Source organism: Lutjanus erythropterus, chromosome 10 (genome assembly GCF_056507025.1).
Source record: "Lutjanus erythropterus isolate fLutEry1 chromosome 10, fLutEry1.hap2, whole genome shotgun sequence".
Lineage (NCBI taxonomy): Eukaryota > Metazoa > Chordata > Actinopteri > Lutjaniformes > Lutjanidae > Lutjanus > Lutjanus erythropterus.
The window spans coordinates 27,033,237-27,057,223 of NC_139326.1; the positions used below are offsets into that span (position 1 = coordinate 27,033,237).

Consider the following 23,987-nt stretch of genomic DNA (forward strand, 5'->3'; position numbering starts at 1 on the left):
CTCTATATCATTACTTGGGATGAGAACACAATTCACTTGAGAAAAAGAAAATAAGTAATCAGAAGGTATTGTATTAAATTACTATTAAATATTATGTGAAGGAAAAGGCAGGCCACTTTGTAATTACTGCCCTAGCTTTGATAATTAAGTAGGACATGTAAACTTTTCTATCTCTCTACATTAAGTCTTTCACTAGGCTAGATCTAGTACAACAATATTAATATACTTATTAACAAGGCCTGGGTATGTATCTATTTCTGGCTTGGTCATAGCCTGGCCTTTATCAAATCCAGAGTCCTGCACTATTGGGTGCATTTGACAGCACATCATCTAATGCAAGATGAAAGCAGTATCAAACTGTCCATGCAAACACGCCTACTGAGACTACATTGTGGGTAGTTTCTACTGCCAATATACACAAGAGATAATGCAAATGCTCTGTCTGGACTGAACTCTGTGACAAGGGATACCAATTAGTCTTGTGCAATTTTAAATCGCATTGGAAACACATTGATATAAACAAAATAAATGTAATAACTGTATTGTCAAGGATTTAGAGCAAGGTTTATGTGAACTGGAATCCTAGATGGAATCATGATGCAGGATGACTTATTCATTAGATTTCTGAAAATATAAATGTCTGATTTGCAGTTTGATTTAGTAGTTTTGCATTGATCAATGTTTTGTTTTTTAAAAAACAAATTCAGTAAAATGTGTTAGTTCAAACAGTGTGGATCTATATCGGTCATTTACCTCCAGGTCTCCTTTGGTAATGCAAGCTTCCTCTACACGGAACTGAAGGTCCTCCACCTTCCTATTCAACAGAAAAAAGGAGCTTTTTTATTGTTGTTGTTTCAGCTTATCTGAGGAGCCAATGACCTTTAAGTACAATGATCAAGAGCAAGGTTAAGTCAGCTCAGACATAGATCCTCATGACTTAATAAGACTGTAATAGTATGACAACATAATATATTCATGGATATTTTCCCATTTTCTGTCTCAAACTGAGCCCATAATATCCAAAAAATTGACGACATATTGTCATGGGTAGCAATATATCAGTATGTGACTCGCAACACCTCTGGAAATCCTTACCTACGCTCCTCCTCCAGCTGATTTAGCAGCTCGACTTTGTCTTTGTCTGCAGCTTCTACCAAGGCACGTAACTGGTCCATCTTAGCCTCCATCTTCAACAGATGGACATTGAACAAAAAATCAGTATGAGTAATTTATGATCAACAGTAGGTTCATGCAGAGTATTATTATTATTATTATTATCATTATTATTATCATTATTATTATTACTATTAATAAACCACTGAGTGAGCTGACCTGCTCCTGATCATCCCTGAGCAGGCTAATTTCTTGCTCCATCTCTCCAACATGGCCAGTGGCCTTGGCAACTTCAGCTCTCTCCATGTCTCTCTCAGCCATTAGCTGCTCAATATGCTGCTGCTTCTCCTTCAAGGCCTCCTGCAGGGCTGTGGTGCCCGAAATCTTACGACTATACCTTGATGATGTCTCTGTTAGCTATGGAGAGACAGAATGCAAGCATGGTCAGACTGCTGAGTAAACAGCATTAAAAAACAGGCGAGTATGAGTTTGTTAAGACCGAGTGTGTTCATTGCTCACCAGGCCTGTGCGGCTGGGCTTGGCACTGACAGAGGATGCCACAGAGCTCATGGTACTGATGGAGGAAGCACTTGGGCTTCGCTTTAGTCCTGATGGTGTGGCCACTACTTTCCGAACTGTTGTTTTTGCTTTGGCTGGCGTGGTGGAAGGGAAGCCAATGCGTGTGACTTTATGTACTGGAGCAAATAAGCCATACTTGGGTTGGCACTGGAAATATCTGGGGACAGATAATGGAATACAGTCATGACAATGGAAGTCATAGCATAAATGTGGTTAGCAGGTATAAACAAATTTCTTTTAGTTATTTACAAATCTGGTGACTGCTGTACCTTGTGCCTGCCACTGCCCCATCATTCTTTCCCAAGGGCTCATCCAATTCCACACCACACCACTCGCCTTTGGCAAAATCTGTTTCTCCAAGGAAACGTACCACTCCTGCCTTTGTACCACCAACCTGAGAAGGAAACACCAAACATTATCCAACATTTAATCTCCTTGACAGATAAGAGAGGCCTAAAGAGTAATCAGCTTTGCCTGGTAATAAACCCTGAGTGAGATAATTCCATCAAAGCAACAGAAACAAACATTTGCAAGCTTTGAACAGAATGAGGCCAAACTGTCAGCATGTGAAACATGTATTTTTCTTTCAATTATTTAAATGCACAGCTGCATTTTGGTTTACATTACACTAAACTTAGTAGTAGTGAGCACATTTCTTTAAGCAGGAAAAGTTGAACATGAGGGTTCTTAGTTATGACTTTTATAGTGTGTCACCACAGAACAGTGCATATGATGTTTTCTTCTTGTGTTTATGTTCTTCCAATCTTCATAAATACACTGGTTTTCTGATTATCAGGCTGGTCATCAACAAGGAGTTGTGTGCAGTTAGCACTGCCGCAGAACTTGATATATTTTAAATTTCGCAAGGCATGCACTGGGTGAGCACATTGGCTAGAACTGTGTAATTGTAAAAGCTTGCGGGTGTGGATTCATGTTTGCAGAGCCCACCACAATAAACATGCAGCCAGCTTAAGGATGAAGGAAGATGCTCATCAAGATACAATCAATCCACTAAGACTGCACAGATGTTAACTAAACAGGAGGATTCCATTAGTCATGTGACTCTGTCCAAACACTGTTCATGCTGATCCTAATTTTGCTCATTTATGACACAAAGGTAGAATGTTAGAATTCTGTTACTTTGCTAAAATATCCAGGGAAGAAAAATTATTTTTTAAGATAATGAGAAAAACATTACCAATACACGGTCTCCCATCTTCAACTCCCTTTCCCCCTTCTTGACTGATCCAGTCTCTGAGAGGTTGGAGACAGATTCACTGTTAGTGCGGGCGAGGTTGGAAGATGCTGTAGCTGGTGTAGTCGGTGTAGTGGAGGAGGCCTTCTTGGCTGCCGTGGTAGTTGTGGGTAAAGCTGATTTTGTGGTAGGTGTATGCGACGCCACACTACCAACTGAAGGAGTGGGCGATGCAGCGCGGGAGGGTGGTGCCGTCTGAGTTCCATTAGCCTCCCCTTCTGTGCGAGACAACTTAGATGGACGGGTAAATATTCCTCGCAGGGCCTCACACTGGAAGTAGCGCACCCCTGCCACAGATCCATCATTCTTCCCAATTGGCTCATCTAAAACAATCCCTGCCCACTGTCCTGGGGCAAACTGTGTCTCCCCCAAAAACTGTATGTAGCCTGGCTTATTCCCATTCACCCATACACGCTCCCCAATCTGGAAGCTCTCTGTACCACTCTGTGCATCTCCTCCACTGGCACTTGCAGCTGATTTGTCAGTTGTGGCAGCTTTAGCGCCTGCTGAAAAATAAGGAGCGAGAAAGAAAACAGAGGTTTAAAAAACTCCTGAGAAACTGAGTTGTGTGAGAAAAACAAATGTCACAAATGCTGTTCTAAACATTGCATTGTCATGTGATTTGATGTGCAGATTATGTTATGGAAGCTGAATCTTTCCTCTGTTTAAATATGTTCTCTTACTGGCGAACATGACGTCCATTGTCAGGGTCTTCAAACAAAATTTAACTGTGACAATAATACTGCTGGCAAAAGAAATCTATGCTAAATGTTTGAAAATCTGGCTATAACACTATTCTCATACAAATCATTAGTTTTGGCAAGATACTGGTGTAAAAGCAGTGATGCCTCCATCTTCTCAAAGCAATTCCCAATGCACTGTACAAAAGTCACTTCGCTCATAAATGAGACTATGAAGCCCTTATTGCAAACATAAGCTAACTAATTAAAAAGAAAGCATTATAGCATCCCTTGCAATCTTTGAGGAGCATCGTGCAAAACTACTCTAAACTTACACTTAATTTCATAGAGCGTGTTTTTCACACGGTAGACAGTACAATGTTCTCCTCTAGCAAGGCAAACATTCAGTGCCAAAGGGGCTATCTTGCTAAGTTTAGGTGACAACTGTTTATCATCTTTCAACATAATTGTATTATAACAGATCTTTATTGGATTTTGTTGTATTAAAACACCAAATAGCCATTTAACTCAACAAGATGAACATGAATTGCTCTCTCTTTATGATAACGTTATACTACAGTCACTTATCATTTTGTTCATCATGCCATTTCAATTCAATAACTGGTTTAAACTGGAAATTGAATTAAGCGTCCGAAATTGAATTAAGCGTCTGAAATGTCCAAAGCTCAGTCAATTGGGTTAACCTTTTTGGTTTGTTAGATCCACAGTCTAGCTCCCACATTTCCTCCCAGTGTTCAACTAGTCTAGCTTGGCATTAGGAAAAAGAGGTTCCCAACTCCACTGTTTATTTAGAGGCTTACTATGCTCTTAGATCTGTTGTGATTTAATAATGCAACCTACAAAACTGACCAAGACCAAGGTGGGTCTCCCCTTGTATGTGTGATAAAATGGCTGGTTAATGTGTCTCATATTTTATTTGAGGAGTTGTTTGAGTTATTTTATCAGTTCTATCCATTCAATGAAAATGACCACTTCTGACTGAAGCTACTAGTCTAAAGACTTGTGCATGAACCCATGAAACTCTTTTTAGCTACAAGGTGCTACAGGCTTTATCAAGATATAAACTGGGAACAAGCACATTGTAAAACTTGTCAGTTTGCCCAAAAAGTGTAGAAAAGGTGCAGTACAATGTGTGACATAATTTCATGTTTACAACCCCTGTAGGAATAGGAAAAGAAGTCCTTGCACCACAAGTATCAACCAAACAGCCCTTGACTATGGAACATTCAAGGGCTTTTTTCAATTTTCAATTTTCTCCCACAAATTGAAAGAGTTGCACTTGGGAAGATTCTTACCTGTGCTGGGGTTGGTCTTGGGGGCTCCTGCCCCAGGGGGCTTTGCTATCTTGCTGGGCACTTTGATCCCACTGGGCTTGGCTGTGCTCATGTTTTCTCCTGTGATCTCCGAGACCCACAAGGCTTATGTCCGTCAGTGGGTACAGACTGACCCCAGAACATGAAAACAACTGTTCGCAGCTCTGTGATGGTGAAGTTGTTCTCTCTGCACAAAAATCAAACAAAAAAAAAATTTAAACACAAACAAAATATGTTAAACAAAAAGAAAAAACGGGAAAAAGGAGGATGGAGAAGAAGTCCTGCCAACAAAATGGACCCTGTTTGGAGAGAAGAAAAAAAAACAAAAAAAAAAAACAGACAGCAATAATTTAACATAGCATGAAGTAATAAATAGTAAGTACAGACATGCCTTTAGGGCATGTTCATTGACTTTGTTTTTGGTTCACTGTTAATGGAGGCATTTTGTTTCTGTTATGACAACAAGCTCCTCAGTACACACCATGTCAGAGTTAGACCTAAAAATACCCAACCAAAGGCCAGATGATATGCAGTCTATGTTGCTGCCATCATGAACTCATGAACAGCCCATCATCTGTGACCTTGACCACAAAACACGCAGTACCACAAACATAGCCTCTCACTCAATCTATCAGTCTGGCATATAAAATCATGTAAATCTGGTTGGCAGATTTTTCTAAAACAGGATTACTGTAGAAACAAGACCACCAGCAGCAGATTATCCTGTTTATCAGATTACCTCACCACAGAAACTGACCGGTTGAAGGTACTACTCAAACATGGTCCCCCCCCTTAGTTTTACAAAATGACAGCGCGTCATCATGACACCCATAGCTTTGATTAATTAAAATCCAACAAGAGCAAAAGTACTCACAATCTTTGAGCTTCAGGCCAATCTACTGTCAGATCTGTAGGATTTCAGCCTATTTCAGTGGAGCACTAACAAGATCTCTGCAGAACAGGTGCACAGATTGTCTAGGACACCAAGTCTGATGCTTGATTGTGTGACTAGTCAGTAAAACTACACACAAGCAACATAAAGAATGGATGACTTGCTTTGTCAGCAACAGCTATTGCAAAGTGTATGTTTACAAACATGCCTCTATCATGAAACCTTATTACAGCCTAACATTTGATGTAAAGCATGCAATCACCAAAGACATACTTCATGTTCAGACAATATGCAAACAACTATTAATGAAGGGATTTCAATATTATTGAATTATTGTTATTTGATACCAAGTGCAACTCACTTGTTTTCACGCACATTAGACCACGGACCCCCAGTTTGAGAGGATTTCGAGAATTCCCTCTCAGTATTTTTTATTTTTAGGTTTTAAGATAGTAAATTCTCCATAATCAATCAATGATCAAACAAGACTACATCCACTAAAAATTACATTAATCAAAACAACCAACCTTATGTCTTCCCTTGCTACTCCAACGTCCAAAAAATGTGATAAATGTTAAAACTGTAAAAATGTTAAAATCCTGGAGACCCCCTTTAACCCACTGAACGATTCCTATTGATCCCTGGTCCCCAGTTCAAAAATCATTATGTTAGAGAACAGCCTCTCTTTTGAACAAATTTCGATGTCAGGATCTGTGTAAATTTTGTACTTGGAATGTGCTTTGGCACCTTACGGGTGAGAGCTAGGAGCTTATTTTTGAGCCTAAATAAGTTACACACTGCATGTCAGTGAATCAAATCTGTGCTTTTTTTTTCTTATAATGACTATTACCACAGACCATGTAGTGTAAAGTATATTAAAATGCCTTTTACAATGTCAAGAAAATGGTTTCATTATTTTTATTAGCACAACCATCAACAACAAATGCCAGCAGGACAAACAAAAACATTTTAAATGCTTTAAAAGGATGTTTGAGTGTAAGAGAAGGTCATTCTTAAATCATTTAAATGTCCTTTACAGTGAAATAAAATCACATAAAACATTTAATCACCTAACCAACTGCTTTCTCACCTCTCAAACTGTTTTGAGTCAGTTTTTAAGTGACCTAAGACACATGATCTCACACATGGTAGAAATTTAATATAGAACTTGTTCAGCAGTGTCACACAAACATACCTTTCATTCCTGAACGAGCCTAAAAGCCATAGTATTTAGTAGGTTCACCAAAACAACCAAGGAGACACTGTGTCACACAGCCTCCTAGATATTTCTCAGCTGAGAATAAAGGGTGGCCATCAGAAAGCAGTGTCCTAGTTCAAACAAAGTGTTCCACTTTTCTCCCGCTGTCTTTGAATGATACTGATTATTGCCCCCAGGTCAGGAGGAGACCAGGGAGAGAAAGCATCTCAGAGGCCAGAGACTGCACAGTTGAAATTAAAGACACACAAAAAGAGCCCATATATGATCTTTAGTAATTCATTAAATTATTTTTTTTTAGCAATATCTAGTCCGATTAACCCTTGAGCCTGAGAAACATCACTAGAAAAGTTTTGAAAAATCATATGCACTGCAATGTCTTAGCGGCGCACCACCAGACATTACTATGACCATCTTGTGAGCATTAACAGTGGATGTTTCAGCTCTGATTGGTGAGCTAAAGCAGTCAGCTGAAAATGATCCACTTAGTCTGGAGAATTTCCCACTGCAGTAATGTTAATCTTTTGCCACTGACTCTTACTCTAATCTGTAGCTAGGAAGAAAGCCAAACACCGATAGTTTGCAAAAGTTTAAGGGAATTAATATGCTGATGTGTAATTTTTAAATAGATTCAACTTATTCAGTACTAGTCTAGCCTATACCCAAATCCCATGTAGTCTGGTCTGAGTTTTGTCTTGACATAAATAACGAAATAGAAATGGAAAGACGGCAGCCTGTAAAACAGAACTGAGATTTATTCTACTTCTCAAAATGACAGCATAGGCATAATCAGGTTCCGTGTTGGTAATGATAGATGTTTATGTGCTCAAAGTCTGCAAGCAATAGTATGGACCTCACTCATCAAAGCATGTTGGAAAAACTTCATACAGAATGAAACAATCAATCTTGTAGATGAATGTCTTCACAACACTACTACATAGTTAACTAGCTGGCTGTCCAGTGTACAGTATGTACAAAGTTGAGTCAAACATGTCTTGCTGACTACAGGACTGCAAAACCACTTATGATACAGACGTTAGCTGAATCAGCTTACATGTTTTGCACAGACAGTATGAACTCTATCAATTTCAGCCTCCCAAGTATTTATCAACTAATGGGAGGGTGTCACTGGTTACACACAGTGAGTTTTCATTTCACATTATTTTTCACTGACTAATATTAACCACTGGCATCAAAATATTGAACCCAAACAGGTGTTCAAACAGGTTTCCTTGGAATGTTTTTACTGCAAGTCCAGCATTAACTTAGTCCTAGCTGCTGAGGCATCCCTCTCAGAGTTTCACACAAAGAGCAAGCAAAACATTTTTTATGAGATTTGTAAGCCTTACACAATAAACTCACAAGTTAAAACACACACACACACACACACACACACACACACACACACACACACACACACACAAACCGATTTAACATAATCAGAAGTGTGTCTTTACTGATGTAACCCACACTCTTCCACTTGTTTTTTCATCACAAGACCAAGGCAAGCTCTGGTTCTTCCTTTTTGAGGAAACATCTGCTGGGATGATTATGTAGGCCCCTGCTAGCATCGACAGAGGAAGGTGTAGAAAAGCACTAACAGGACATTAGGAGAGAATAAGTGCCAGAAGTATCCTGCATTCTCCGTGTCAATGAACACAGGTTCGTTTTTTTAAGTTAACAACCCACATTGTCTACAGGCAAACATTAAATCTACAACACAGCCAGTGTATATCAGCACTGACTTTCATCCATCCATCAATCCATCTTCAACCGCTTATCCAAAATCGGGTCATGGGGGTAACAGTTCAAGCAGGGGAACCTAGACATCCCTTTCCCCAGCTACATTAGCCAGCTCTGACTGGGGGATCTCAACACTGACTTGTCGTAAAAAAAAATTCTGGCACTTACAATTACTCCCAGGTCCATATCTGAGACCTGAAATAATTAAATATATGGAAGGATAGTCAAGGTTTCCACTGTGGGCCCCATGGTAAAAATCAGACTTTCCAGGACTAATAGAGCCTCTTCAGCTAGAACAGGTAGGGTGTGTTACCTAAAGTTACTGAAAAACAAATGTACATATTGGTTTCCACTCCAGTGGGCTTAAATCAACTAATATGATACATGTATGTATGAACAAAGGATAATATGCCTGTAAAATAACCAACAAGGGCTATGGTTTATAAATAATATATCCATATTTTTAAGCTATGCCATGATACACAAAATATATCTTGACATACACATATTTATTCTCTAAAATAGCATATAATAAATTCTCAAATAGTGGCCAAGGACAGATAGTTTTTCACCAAATAACTCTTATTGCAACAATATTGTAGGGACGACTATTGGTGCTTTCTCAAATTATTGCCACAATGAAATTTGTGATAAATAACCATCAGTAATGTGGGTATTAAGGCAAATGATAGAGCACCTGTAACAGCCTCGTAAATTCAAAAAGTTACAACACTTTACTATCATGCAGCTTTGAAAAACAGGAAAAGACAACTCTTAAGCTAGGCCATATCACAATATCCAAAATCTAAGACAATACCTCGCCTCATATGATCTTGATATAATGACATATTGCCCAACCCTATCCTATCAATTTATAGTTATCTGACTTCCCCACAAAAGTAAGACATTCTCACTCTGTAAATTCCACAATGTCAAGCTTAAAGGCTAACCTTAATACAAACACAGAAATGTCAGAGTTTAGGTATTGCCTTTGCAGGTGAATAGACAGCAACCCATCAAAGCTTTAGTCACGTTAGTGAGTCCAAACAAGTTAAACTGCTTTTTGTTAGAAATAGAAAGGCTTAGTTGCCTGCCTAAGTCACACCTTAAAACCGCAGAACTGTCTAATGAATGCAGACTCCATTATTGCACAGCTGCATGATTATTACAGTGTGACAATGCAGTTACATAGCTAACCTAGCGTTAAGTTATCCTAGGGTCTGGTCAACGAATTGGCCTACCTCGTCTGGTAGCTAACGGATTGAGAGCTGTCGATGAGGTGGCACATCTGGTAAGAGTGAAGCCTGTAAAAAACACTATGTCAGCTAACTTACCTTACTAGCTAATTCTGTCTCTGGTGATACAATATGCCGTTTATGATGAGTTATACTAGTATGTAAATCCACATGTTCAAACACCGTATAACCCACTGACCGAGCACTGTCGTAAGCAGCAAATTCCACAAGTCCAAAAGTCTCCGCAATGTCACCGGAGCTCCAGTAGGGCACACTGCTGCTACAAGTTGAGAGTCAGCTTAACAAATGCTAGTAGATGAGATCACCTGAAAAGATATCTTGTCGTAATGTTGTTTGAATGAGCAGCCTTTTGACTGTACGGTTACCTCTCCGGCTTAAATGAATCCCAGTCTGTTATCATGATAAGAATAGACGTGATTAGTTGTTAAGTAGCGTTAGCTGTGAGGCCCGAGCAATACGGCGAGCCGGTGGTCAGGACCAAGAGAAGAAGGGCTGGTTAGCTAGCTAGCTGAACTAACACCTCAAGTAACGTCTACACTACCTGTACAACTTTCATCCAACGTTCAGTTTCCATGTTCACCAGCAGCGAAAGGACAAGCAAGTTTACGGAAATACGTGACCTCGGCATTATCCAGCTGATACTGACCTGATGTGTTTTTCTACAGCCAACGTCTTCTAAGGAAAAAAATACACAGCTAACAAGCTAAGTGTAGAACCACGACGACTACTACCGCTCGAAGCCGCAGGCAGGCACAGCCCAGCGTATGAGCCGCCTCTGTCCAACGACCAAGAGGAACGTCAACAGTAGTTACATGCGACCAAAGATGATATGTTCAGTAAGATGTCACACTCCCACACTTCTGAAAGGCAAACACATTTTCCAGACGAAACACTTGTGTTGCAGTTAGCCAGTATGGAAGCCCGTTTCCGACAATGTATTAAAAACAGATTCTGTTTATGATGAGTTTAAGTCTGAAAATAATGACTTAGTATCTCAAAATAATAACATAGTAACTCACAATCATTAAACTCAAATAATTAGTATGTCAATGAGTTAGAATGCCAAAATAATGAGAAACTTTTTTGAAATTAATGACTTGTCTCAAAATAATGGCTGAGTAACTAAAAATAATAACTTGATAGCTCAAAATAATGATTATCTTGAAATAATGAGTTAGTGTCAAAATAATAAGAAACGTGTGAAACTAACTCCTTATTTTGACATACTAAATCATTTTAGAAAAAAAAAGTCATAAATTTGAGAATGTTTCTCATTATAATGATTAGTCATTATAATGAGAAACATTCTTCAGGATCTTTTTTTCATCATATTGGCATAAATGGGCTTCCATGATAAGGGAATCTAACGGAGTCACATTAAGCAAGGCAAATACTCTGCTGGCAAGGTAGAGGTCTGTACTGGTAAACTATTGTAATATTCTCAGACAAAGTTATTATCCAAGCATTCAGCCTTTACCAAAGAAAAATGTACAAGTAGAGAAGTAGACCAGTTGCATTTCAACATCAAACTCGCACAACCATGCATACACAGCTTTGTCAGTGTTTAGGACTGTACCAAGTGAAAAGCATGGTTAATTAATGTCAGACTTCTGAGAGATTCCAAACTATATAATTATATTACCAGAAGTTTGTTTTAGATTTAATTTCTGACAGAAAAGTTGTGCAAATAAAGCAAAAAATTGGAAAACAACAGATCTCTACATTTCAAGATAATAGTCAATTTATTTTTATTTCTTAACTTTCAATCTAAAGACAGACTGTAAATGTAGAGTTAATCCTGAACCTATGGCTGCAAGGTAATAGCTTATTACAAAATGTAGCCTTTGCTTATATACATCGCCACTTTTACATGACTTTGCTCAGGCTTAAATAATTGTCCTTCTATTGACTGAGACGTTCAGCTCACCCAGACACACATGAGCCACTGTATGCCTGTATATTTGCACAAGTATGTACTGTAAGTAGGTGTGTGTGGGTATACTGTATGCATGTTTGTGAAAATCATTTAGTTCAAGTATTCTGTGTGCATTCAAGTGTTGACTGAACAGTCATGAGAAACAACTGAAATAACATTCACTGTTGGGAAATTCTATTAGCTCTGAACTCTAATAATTTTGCTATAAATATTCTCAACTGCATTTGCTAAATGATTAGAAATATCAAGGTTTATGGTCAAAAATTCATCTAACAAAAGTCCTCCTGAACTATGAGAATAGTATTTTTACCTAATTTTTTGCCAAAAGAAAACCACCTGGAAAAAATCTATCTGACACAGATGTGTAGCTAGCCACTAGTCTTAATGTACTGTTTCTTTAAAACTGTAAAATTTGCATTTGAGCAATTTATGATGCCTTTTTGCTGGTAAATCAGTTTTAAAGTGGAGAATAAATTTTATTTCAGCTGTGATATGAATCTACTTGATCAATGGTACAAAAAAGAAAAAAAAAACTGTAGACCATATTGACCAAGTTTTCTGATGTTACTGGAGCAAAATGTAAATTGTTTTAGTGCAGTTTCATTTACAAGCAATTTCATTTGCAAAGTGCACCAAAATCAGCTATTGAGCTGATAATAGCAACAGAAAGTCAACTTATTCACAAAACTCTGCTTAAGATGGTTAACTATGATGTAAGCACATACATTTGGCCATCTGTGCTGTCCATGTACAGACAAATGGAATCAAACCCACCTATAGCCATGACGACCAGACAAAATAACGCACTGAAGCAAATACAAGCATGTTTACTTGAATATTTTAGAGCAATTCAAGTGGGACAAAAATAGAAAAGACCATGTTACGCCATCATATTAAAATTAATACAGGTGAGGAAATTACCATTTTACAATTTTTATAATAAAATAAACCACAAGTAACACTACGTTACAAAAACTGAGACTAATTGGCCAAACCCATCCCTCAATGCCCCTCCCTTATTGTATGTTTACAGATCAAATGTATATACAGCATGGACATTCAATTTGGTACAAAAAATAAACAGCTAAAAAAACATGCTTGATAGGATGGTAATGAAAATGAAAATATAAGTTTCTGCTTAAAAATATCCATGTATCCTTCCGTTTCAAATCAAGAAAGTACATTTTTATTTTTTCTTAGCCAAGTTTCGTGGAGAACTTTTAAGCAAGTCTCTGATCTTAAGGTATGTCCCTGTGGCTTCAGCAACTTCGGTGAATTCTGGTGTGTCTTCAAATGGAACGATGCCAGCAGCAAAGTTGCTCCGATGAGGAACGACTGTCACCTTCTCAACATGCTTAGGAGAAGCACAATCTCCACTTCCCTGATGAGTGAAATCTGGATCGGGGCTCTGCGGGCTGTCATCTTGGGCTTTGACTGGACCAGGACTCTGAGGGCTGTCATCTTTGGATTTCATTGGTTCAGGGCTTTGAGGACTGTCATCCTCAACTTTGATTGGTCCAGGGCCCTGAACACACATCTCCTGAACCCCTGGTTCCTTTTGATTTTCACTGCTATGATAAGTTTCTGCAGGTTTCGTTGTATCCATCACTTCTTCACCCTCTTCTGTTTCTGTGTCCACATGTGCAGGTGTGGACACACTTGGTGAACTGGGTACAGGTGTTCCCATTGCAGGTGTCTCACTGTCACTATTGGTGGCAGTGTCAGCATTTTCTAAAGCTGCCCAAATCAATCTCTGCTGCTCCTCCAGTTCCTCCAGTGTCAGGTCATCCTCCCTTCCCTCCACAGTCTCATCAACGACTACCCAGTTACGCCCTCGCAGAGCTGGGGAGCCATTGGTGGGTGTAGGTGGAGGTGTACCTTTAGGGAGAGGTGGGGGAGTGGGTGTAGCAGGAGGAGTGCCCTGGGGTAATGGAGGAGGTGAACTGAAGCAAGGTGAGCCAGGAGGCAGCGGAGGTTGAAACTGGAAGTCACCTGGGCCATGAGTATAATAAGGCGTTCCTGGGTCTGAGGAAAGACACGAATAAAGCCACCCTAACATTAGAAAGCGACATTTAAGCCCCTTTTACACAAAGGTCCTGCAATATCACCACAACGAGGGCTTGTCTTTAAGATGGCTTTGTGCATTTACACCTAATCAAGGAGTGCCAGCATAAAGCCACTCCAGTGTGTCCTTATACACAGCATATCGGCATCACAGAATCACAAGATTCAGTCAACAAGTGATTCAGCAAGTTAAACTTAAAAAAGTTTGCCTTGTGTAATGATCTGTGGGAGGACGTCTCTCCTCCTCCTGGTCTGTGTGTGTCTGCTTACTGGATGCAGCGCTATAAAAAAGTGTTTGCTCATCTCTCTCTGCTTAAAATAGCTGACAAATATGTGGTATAGGTACATAAAGAACACAGTTGCAAACAGCAGTGAACATTTAATTTAATTTTTATTTAGCAGTGTCCTGACCCACCATGCCAGCTTACCCTTTTACACAGACATCAGCTCAGCTTTGTCATGGCTGTTACTACCTCCCCTGTCTGATCAGAGGCGAGGCAGAATAAAGGCACAATATTACTACACTGAACATGCTGAGTAAAAGAGGCTTTTGAGCAAACAAAGAGGCCACTGGTTCAACTATTACTAGGCATAATTCTGCATTTAAGCTATAAATAAAAACAGAAGATTTGTCTATTTTTCATATTTTATGTATTAAGTCATAGGAACAAAAGAGTGGGTATCAAGATGAAGATCAAGAAAATGACAGATTACGCCTAATAAGGTGCCTTTTGAAAATAGTGACCAAGAGGAACAGGTACCTGATTCAATATCCATATCCGAACTCCTATCAGAGTTCCTATCAGGACTGGACCTGGTCTTCTTTCTTAGCTGTGGTGATGAGTCAGATTCATGCCGTCGCTTGTTGCAGGTGGCACCAGGCTGTTGGCAAGGAAGAAAGACATGTGGACTCAAAGTATTTAAAGGCTCTGACTGCACCATCATCACACATCCTCTCTTCTTTGGTGCCAGTGAACTAACAATGGAAACCTAAAAATCCAGAGGCTATAATGACAGTGAAGGCATGGACTGCTGTATAGAGCTTTATCACACACAAACATACACAATGGTACTTTCTCCCTTATATTCCAAGTGATTAGACAATACAACAAGGTGTGTATGAATTACAGTCATTTCTGTAATTCTAATTTTCTTCCACAGTTTTTGTGGATTAGATCAGATTAGATTTTAGTGTATTGGTATTTATTATTTATGAATTATTTTACAACTGTATTTATCTTCTTACTGTATGTGCATTCAAAGTCTATGCCGTCTAATTTGTGTTGGATGGTAAGGACACAAACACTGACACTTCATATGATTTTATGAATGAATACCCTTGAGTAGTGAGGATGAGCTGGGCAAAGTGTTGTGGCTTTTTACGTTTTGTTTTTTGTTTTGTTTTTTCTGATCACTTTATGAAAACATATTGCATCTATTTATACTCTACTCTCATGCTTAAGTAATACTAAAAGAGGAAAATCATGATTGAAAGGTACACCAAGTGTTGCAGTATCTAATATGGGGTTCATTCATTTCAAACCAGAGTAGTATCATGGAGAACAAACAAAGATCTGACAAATAGTACCCAAGGTGTTTGCATAACTGTTGACAGTATTACCAACCAAACCAAACCACTTGAGGGACTTTAAGATAATTACCATAGGGAAGTTGTTGGACAGGTAGGCTGCATAGTTTTGCTTCATGTGACTGCTCTGCATTGGAATAGAGCCATACTGCATGAACTCCTGGAAGTTAGACAAAGAAGAAAAAAAGTGTGAAACGCATAACTGTGACCTGCAACCAAAGAGCACAGATTTATTTTTAAAACTTCAAATACAGTGTACTGCCATTATGATGCTGACTCCTGACAAACAAAACAATTTATAGACATATAGCTCAAAGTAACTCCATACTACTGCATTTGCAAAAATCAGTGATTTTAATTTTCTGCTAGGAAAAATATATTCTAGTTATATGTAAAACTCAAATTCAAGTATTTTCACGTATTCTACCTCACATGCAAAGTGCTGCTGAAATCGCATCATCACAGACTACTGCACTGATTTCTAGTTTTTCTTTTTCTAATTTGAGAAATACAGAAGTGATAAAACAAAATATTAATATAACTGAAATATAAATGGACTCACATACCGAGTGATATATTCAAGAACAACATTTGAAAAGATTATATTGCAGGACTTACATCTTTCATGTTGTTTGGTGTAGGTACATTGAAGCCTGGGAAATCTACCAGTTTGGAAACATCATAAGAGATGTTTTGCGAATTGGCACTGTCTGTTATATTACCATCATTTGAAACTAGGAAACAGAAAAACACAAATTCAGATCCAACTCTATATTTCAAAAAGGTTATGTTTTGCAAGAAATGAACTGACACCACATAGGATTCAATTTAATTTAAAAACATACCATTTCCATCATACAGTGCTAAGCCAGAGTTTTCCATCTCTGCTTCTTTAAGCCAACCTGGGGGGTAGCCCAGCTGCCTCATGCGGTAAATCAGAGGAGGGAGGGTGTTGCCATCTACTCCCAAAGCGGCCAACAGTTCTTCACTGTTAAAAGCACAACAAAATGTAAAACATTCAATGACCAAAATTAACTCTTACTTGTCCCAACAGATACTGCATGTGATTAAATGAGGTGTGTGTCTAATGTGTACAAAATAACAATCCTACCTCATGACTCCAGGCTTGTATTTAGCAAAACGCTCCTCCACTTCCTCAGCGTGGTACCGCTGGTTACTCTGCATGGCCTGGTTGTTGTTCTGATTAAACTCCTTTCTTCTCTCATTAATTGCAGCCATGTCTTTAGGCTAGGAGGGTAATCATGTATAAATGTAGTCAATCAAGTTATTAGTTATCTTCTTATGTTTAACTTGGGCATATGCCATGATAATGCTTGTTCTTACCTTCGGACAGTCTCTCAGCTGATGGCCACTTGAACCACAGTTGAAACACATAGATTTTGGTCTAGAATAAACAGATCAGTGATAGAGTCATTATATAGTTAACATGCCACACAGAAACAAAATACAAATTATAAACAGAAGATGGAAACAGAATAAAGCTTCATTAATAACCTCTGACATACCTTTTTTCTTTCATATCTATGTCCAGTCCATCTGTGCCAATGACTTGGCTGAAAATCTGGTGATAGCTTTGCAATAATTCAGGAAATTCTATCAACAAAATCATTATCATGTCTATTTTGACACCTTAATATTAGATCCACTTATCTATAGATCCACTTATTTGCTGCATATGTTAAAAACAAACAAACAAACGGGCGGTCTGTGACCTGTCACACTAGACTGGTGATTCTTGATTATGTGTCAATTTATATATCTAAAAGATACGTTGGAACATCCCATCCATCTGTCAGCTGGGGGTTTTCATTCACCAGAGGCTGTCCAAGTTTATCAAGACTGAAAGTAGTGAAATATAGGACACTTCCAACCACCTAAAACAGAAAAGTAAGAAAATAGTGTATGAAATTTTAATATTTCATGTAGACTATTTTAAACATCTTCTTTTGTTTTCCATGGGGCAAGACACCGTGCAACATGCAAACCACTCACGACAACAGTAAATACTCACTTTAAAGGCTTCTGTTGTTGTTCTTATGCTACTGGAAGATGCCTTCTGTAGATCTTCATCCATAGCAAAAGCTGAATTCTTCAAAGAGGGTAGAACATGCTTTGTTTTTTAAGCAAAGTCATATATTAATATTAATCACAATAAAATACATGCTGGTAAATACCTGAGGTTTCATGTGAATGGTAGATTTCTTCTTTTCATTGTTCGTTTTCTGGTGCTTCAAGATCACACCACAGATGCAATCTTCAATTTCTTGACGACACTGCCTAAAGGGAGACATTCATTATTGTTTTTTATTCAGCAACTACAATATAGTGTTTAGTAATTTAGTGGTGAGGTGCACACACAGCAGAGTAACTAATATGCTGTAATTTGATTTTATTAGCCTAATGTATGGATGCATGATAATTATTGGGGGTGATAAATTACTGACTGGTAATGGGAAATTTAAATTATTATTCCAATAATTAAATTCTAGTTGTTATAATAATAATAACTGATTTGACAGATTATGTTATAGCATTTCATTTGAATTATTGGGTAAAATGCTCTATAGTAGTACATTTGTTAAATGTTTTTGACGTGCTTTACCAGAAAAAGTCCACACTGTTCTTTGTTTTTGTTCTAAGAGTAATGTCAGCTATATTTGGTTGGGATTTTTAAATAATTCATCTTTTCTCACTATATCTGAGCCTTTTTGTCCCCTTCCTTGTTAGCCTTAAGGAGTGCACAGGGTCAGAGTTTTTCCTTGTCCTTTAGAGAGTATACAAGACAGGAGGCGTTGCACACTGTTCAGATTGTAAAGCGCCCTGAAGCAAATTACGATATAGGGCTACACACAAAAACCGACTTGACAGATTGTATGAACTTATTTTCAAAACACAAAAATGTCAAAAATTATCGGTGTCGGCTGGAAAAGCCATATCCGCGCATCCCTATTAAAAATGTGTGTTAGCATTAGCAACATGTGTAACCACTGACATAAAGCATGGTTAAAATTGTTTTGCTATTACAAACTCAATCTGGCGATCAACCCAAGCAAGTGTAACAAAACGTACGACGCAAACCACTAGCAAACAAGTGAACCAGTGTACCTATATAACACAATTAATTAGAAAATATTTCTTACTTTGAGATAATGTTGTTTGAATAAAGGATTTGAAGAAGCGGCCCGTCAAAGTTGACATCTTCAATTGTGACACCACTGTACAGTCAGGAAAATAAACAATGGTTACTTACTGATCAGTTTCGTTTAATATGAAATGAGCTTTACCTATTGTCAGATAACTACCTTGGTCGGGTCAGGATGTTCTGTTTTCTTCTCAAATCTTTATGTGATCTATGAGTTAAGGAAACAGACGGGAAAGCATACAAAAAAGACGTTTCCACGTTATGTGTTTTCTGTTTTGGTTACAGACAGGAGGTGCTAGCAGACGTTAGCTAGTGCTACATCCACAGTGCTAGCACAAACTGAGCGGCCCCCACACAAGGATATTCTCTTCAGTGAGTTTATGAATGTAGTGGTCACACTCCTCCAGCCTGCTCCGAAGCCGGTTCGTGTCCTCCTGGTCTTCTTCATCATCTGTAAAGCGTATGTGTGTCGATAGTGGCGGTGCGGAGTCATCAAGCTGCTGAAAGAGCTCACTATCCCCGATATCAACTTCAGCCATTTTTACCCAGCTCAGCGGTACGGGACGGGAGTTCAAGGGTCAAAGCATCTACTCTTCGTTTTCATTGGCCCTTCCCGTGTCACGTGTGGAGTATGTTTTAGAGAAGATAATAGTGGGTATTTCTCAGCCCACAGTAGGGTTTTACAGGTTACTAGCTTCTCTTCTTACTACAAGAACAGAAGGAGACCCTTGCTGTCAACAGGGATTTTCTCAGACTACGGAAATTAAACAAGATATACGACAAAAATGTGCCTCTCTCTTATGTTTTTTTTTGAAGGGGAAACAATTTTATAGTGGCTTCCTTGATCTGCAAGACAATACCGAGGGCTCCAATTTCACCGCTTTCTAATCAGTTGCACCGGTTTGTTGCAGCCGTTTCACTTCTTTGCTTTCGGTTGTAGTATTCTTGTAACACTTTCTACAGGACAAGACAGTCGTGACTCAGTGAGACATTTAATTTACTTCCAGCAATGTCAAGTTGCTCAACTATCCACTTAACTTTACCACAGTGGGATGGAGGGTCACGGAAAATTCGCTTTATTTACTTGACGAATCTGACATCGTTCAGGCTGACACCATGTCCCAACAAGGTGAGTGTTAAGGAGCTATCACTGCAAGCTCGCACGTTTTTGTTCTTCAAGGTTCGACGAAGATGATAGATTTGTATTTGAAGTCATATTTCACATAACTCCTGAAATTAGCTAGAGGGTGTTATGTCGGTCATCATCATCATCATCATCATCATCATCATCATCATCGTCCAGGAGGGAGGAAACGAGAGAAAATTTCACAAGAGCCTAACATAAAGAATGTATTTTTGTAATAATGGATATTCACAAGTAAAACTGAATTAATGAAATGGCCCTATCAAAATGTTACTGCTCTAGTGTCTTGTTTGTTTAAATGTTGGTGGGATAAAATTAATTCATAGATATTAAATGTACAAACATTCATACAAAAAAGACCCTAAAAGCTGTAATAAGAGTTCACCTAAAATTTGTTGACCTAGTTATTAAAGGGACAGTTCGTCCCAAAATCAAAAATCTGTATTTTTCTTTTGGCCTGTAGTGCTGTTTGGTTTATCCTTCTGCCTAACCCTTTGTTTATCCAGTAGTTATCATTGATTTGCCTTTTAATTTAACCTTTAGTTTATGCATTGTTTTGCCCATTAGTTTAGGTATTGTATTTGTGGTTTAGTTTGCCCTTTATTTTGCCCCAGTTCACCCATTATTTTGCCCTTGAGTTTTTACGTCCAGTTTTCTTTGAAATTTAGTGTGTCTTTTAGAACCAACTGGAATGCTTGTTTGTTTTTGATTTTGTATAAGTTATTTCTTTAGCAAGCAGAGAGTCGTATTGTTGCGAGGTTAGCCCATGGTGAGGTCCTTTCACTTTTGCATGTGAGTAAATGCACTGCGACACATATAGATGGCACCATTTTTGTGGTGGTGAGTAGTGCCAGCACCCCTGGACACTCCTCAGTGTAATCTGCCTCTCAACAAGTGGCCTCTGCTTCCTTAGTTTTTTTTTTTTTTTAGGTTTGGTTTACTTTAGATTGGACTGAGTTTTATATTCTGTAATATTCACTGTTAGAATTTATGTCAAGGCCTTTGTAGTATTCATTGTAATTAAGTAACCCACTACATTCATTTTCGGTTATTTTTTGTCTATTAATAATGTTTTTCTTTCTTTCCAGCAGCTCCAGTCCCTGTTTGTTTATTGCTTTGATTATTCTGATTATAAATAAAACATCAACAATAATTGTGAAAACATGTCTCGTGCCTCCTTATCAGTAAAGACCCTTTGTGCTTTACTATCTACTTTCTGAACAATATTCAGGTTTCCTTAAAGTATTTCCTGGGGTGAAATTCTCCAGGTGGTGTCTGTCAATAACCATGAGTTACCAGGTCATGATGTTTGGACAGAGACACTGGTTTTGAATTTTTCAAATGAGGTCCTTTGAGCACCACAGGAGTAGTACTATTTAGTCCCATTAGATTGGAGAAAACAGACATCTCTACGGCCAATATCTCAAGCTCTGCAACTCACAACGAAAAATCTAGATGAATAAACAGCACTACAGGCCAGGGGAAAAATATGTAGCTTTGATTTTGGGGTGAACTGTCCTCTTAAATGCACCTTTGTGGCACAGAGTCAGCAACAGTAATGTATTTGTCTGCCCTTCCCATCTGTTTTTGGAGCAGATGGAGAAATTTGTAACAAGACTGGACATTCTACAACTACTATGCTTTAAGATGTTATTACTAAATTCCACTGTAATAAACCTTTGACTTACATGACAAGTCTTATTTTGTCAGTTGCTAAATTTCACATACATAATGCAAGATTTTTCCCTAGCCTTAATATCTGTATGGCTAAATTCAGCTTGTACATAGACACATTAACCTTATGACAGAAAAGTGAACACACAGTGTTATATTTTAAAGAATTATTTTCTGTGACCCTTGGTTAAGGTATATTGGCTTTTTATTAATGTTGTTGTTGATGACCTTCTTATTTCATGTAAAAATCTGTCCATTTCCCAATGTATCTCCATATCTTAATGTCTTCATATGTATCTGTTTCAGAGTCCAGTGGTTCCTCTCTATTTAGGAGCTGATCTCTTCTCCAACACTGACATCCGTACAGAGAACCATCCCAGATACCACGCCAAGTTTGCCAAAAAAGGATTGGCAACAAAAATACATTTTTCTTCAGGTAAAATGCACAATAGAAAATAGTTCCATTAGATAAAACATTGACTTAGCTTCTATCAATGCACAAACTTACACTAACACTTGACAATGTTGTATTCCCATTGCAGCATTCAGGTTCCATGGGTTGAAGGTGCCCACTGTCAATAACAGCCTCTGGTTCTACAGTGTTCAAGGACTTTTTCGAGTAGCCTTTGAAATGTACAGTAAGCAGGAGCAGCTTGCTGTGCTTGAGAACTTCCAGGTAGAGTACAGTTTACATTAGGCTTGTCTCTACAAGACACGCTGCTTTTAATATTTACAATTACTTTTTAATATATTGTCTTTCCTTTGTAGGATGTTTGGAAATCACAGATAAATGACAGCCCTCTGAAAATGACTTACAGCCTCAGTGTGCAGCTTGATTTCACCCTATCCAGCTGCTTGCAAGATACAGAATCAGGGAGTAAAACATCACAACCTCACCATTGCCAGGCTGGCAGAGAATCATTGGAAGTATATGGCAGTGACACTGGTGATACATCAGAGGATCATGATTACTGTTCTTTTCCCAGACAGAGTTTTCAAACTATGGAAATTCAACCAGTTGTATCTACAGTGAGACAGAAATTGCACAGCTTGGATGACAAACTCTCTTCAGAGACTCAAACCTATACACAACTTGACACTGTCTTGCTACTTTTGGAGAACATTGATCAGTACATAAATGGGAATTTGGAAGAAAAGGATGTGACAGAAACTGTGTTAGCCCTGCTACAGGCAAAAGACTGGGGCTGTGTGTACTCAAGTTCCCTTCTTAGGTGTATTGGGCGTTGGCTTGGCCAACAGTTTCATGCAGCCAACAGCAGTATCAGCCAGAAAGTGGAGGGCTTCAAAGTTCATCATATTGAGCGTATTAGTGACTTGCCACCTGCTGAGGAACTGGCAACAGAGCTATTCCCAGAAGCCATGCGAACACTGCTGCTTCACTGGATGGGCTTAAGTGAGGAGTCCACCCTGGAGAAGAGACACAGCGAGTACCCAATCCTGCTCCTTATCCTCGAGTTTGCCAACCACAACCTCATCACAGGTGTGGCTCATGTGCTGTACTCCAGTCTTATATGTAAATAAAAATGAATTTCCACTTGGGCTTCAGTAAAAATCCCTGCAAGTCAACTCAACTTCCAGTATTCTAATAAGTTTATATTTTTTGTATATGAAGTTGTCCTTTCTTCCTTTGAACAGTCTTATCTGTTGCTACACATTTCTTATATAAAAACTAGGGCTAGATGACAATTCAATACCATTTCAATTTCATGTTTCAGTGGAATGATCACTTTGTTATTGTTTTACAAAATTGTTAATGATTGCAAGCAAACTGTTTAAAAACTAACAAGCAACATTCAGATTTTTTTCTGCCATAATCCATAAAAGTTAAACACTGTTCATTTACATCAATTTGATCCTTTTGAATAATTACCTTTGTTATATTGTAATATAAATTGATATTGGAAAAAATATTTTGATGTTAATTTCACTCTTAACACCCAGCCCTAGGAATAACAATAACTATCTGAAGTAGAGGTGCAACAATTGTCAACTATTAAATTAACCAACCCATCAGTTTGTTTGATTTTTTAAAAAAAGAAATCAAAATTCTCAGATTCCAGCTCCTAAAATGTCAATACTTTCAGGTTTCTTTACTCGTCAGTAACAGTAAACTGAATACTTTTAGGTTGTAGCAAAATCATGACATTTGATGTTGTCATCTGAGGCTTTAGGAAACACTGATTGACAATAAAATAGTGGCAGCCCTAATGTGAACCAAAATGTAATAACCCACAGAAATATCAAATAAAATAAAAATTAAGGTGATGTATGAAAAATCTTATTCAACACAAAACTAATTTATTTCAAGAAAGTTTGAAATATGTGATTT

At 38.3% G+C, this 23,987-nt stretch overlaps 3 protein-coding genes across 3 annotated transcripts in view; 1 reads left to right on the forward strand and 2 right to left on the reverse strand.

Moving 5' to 3' along the window:
- clip1a (CAP-GLY domain containing linker protein 1a) overlaps positions 1–10,868 on the reverse strand; it is a 29,533-nt gene extending 18,665 nt beyond the window's left edge. Inside the window, exons 1-8 of the mRNA XM_084728840.1 lie at positions 10,715–10,868; positions 4,944–5,148; positions 2,891–3,453; positions 1,962–2,086; positions 1,633–1,849; positions 1,333–1,530; positions 1,096–1,187; positions 754–814 (exon numbers count right to left, since the gene is read on the reverse strand). Of these exons, the coding sequence (XP_084584966.1) occupies positions 754–814; positions 1,096–1,187; positions 1,333–1,530; positions 1,633–1,849; positions 1,962–2,086; positions 2,891–3,453; positions 4,944–5,034 (1,347 nt within the window). The 5' untranslated portion in view covers positions 5,035–5,148; positions 10,715–10,868. The remainder of the gene's footprint in view (positions 1–753; positions 815–1,095; positions 1,188–1,332; positions 1,531–1,632; positions 1,850–1,961; positions 2,087–2,890; positions 3,454–4,943; positions 5,149–10,714) is intronic.
- A 1,947-nt stretch (positions 10,869–12,815) lies between these two features.
- Positions 12,816–19,389, reverse strand: zcchc8 (zinc finger, CCHC domain containing 8). The gene is made up of 14 exons (XM_084728841.1): positions 19,181–19,389; positions 18,980–19,019; positions 18,818–18,892; positions 17,852–17,954; positions 17,689–17,766; positions 17,448–17,551; positions 17,183–17,248; positions 17,001–17,061; positions 16,768–16,904; positions 16,502–16,644; positions 16,275–16,390; positions 15,730–15,816; positions 14,830–14,950; positions 12,816–14,029 (listed from the first exon to the last, which is right to left on the reverse strand). Exons 1-14 carry the CDS (start codon positions 19,356–19,358, stop codon positions 13,191–13,193), a joined length of 2,148 nt encoding a protein of 715 aa, XP_084584967.1. The 5' UTR covers positions 19,359–19,389; the 3' UTR covers positions 12,816–13,190.
- Positions 19,390–19,681: 292 nt separating this feature from the next.
- LOC146320546 (uncharacterized) lies at positions 19,682–23,923 on the forward strand. Its single transcript, XM_084728843.1, has 4 exons — positions 19,682–19,948; positions 21,944–22,073; positions 22,180–22,313; positions 22,406–23,923. Exons 1-4 carry the CDS (start codon positions 19,829–19,831, stop codon positions 23,177–23,179), a joined length of 1,158 nt encoding a protein of 385 aa, XP_084584969.1. The 5' UTR covers positions 19,682–19,828; the 3' UTR covers positions 23,180–23,923.
- The last annotated feature ends 64 nt before the right edge of the window (positions 23,924–23,987 follow it).

What these genes read in the sequence shown, in the direction of transcription:
- zcchc8 (XM_084728841.1), bottom strand. Translation starts at nt 19,358, where the DNA reads ATGGCTGAAGTTGATATCGGGGATAGTGAGCTCTTTCAGCAGCTTGAT. An exon ending in CCATTCACATGAAACCTCAG is followed by an intron (nt 17,767 to 17,851) that starts GTATTTACCAGC and finishes CCCTCTTTGAAG; the next exon opens with AATTCAGCTTTTGCTATGGA. An exon ending in AGCACTGTATGATGGAAATG is followed by an intron (nt 16,391 to 16,501) that starts GTATGTTTTTAA and finishes TCTGTTTCCTAG; the next exon opens with TTTCAAATGATGGTAATATA.
- LOC146320546 (XM_084728843.1), top strand. Translation starts at nt 19,829, where the DNA reads ATGTCAAGTTGCTCAACTATCCACTTAACTTTACCACAGTGGGATGGA. An exon ending in AAAAATACATTTTTCTTCAG is followed by an intron (nt 22,074 to 22,179) that starts GTAAAATGCACA and finishes TTCCCATTGCAG; the next exon opens with CATTCAGGTTCCATGGGTTG. An exon ending in CTGTGCTTGAGAACTTCCAG is followed by an intron (nt 22,314 to 22,405) that starts GTAGAGTACAGT and finishes TTTCCTTTGTAG; the next exon opens with GATGTTTGGAAATCACAGAT.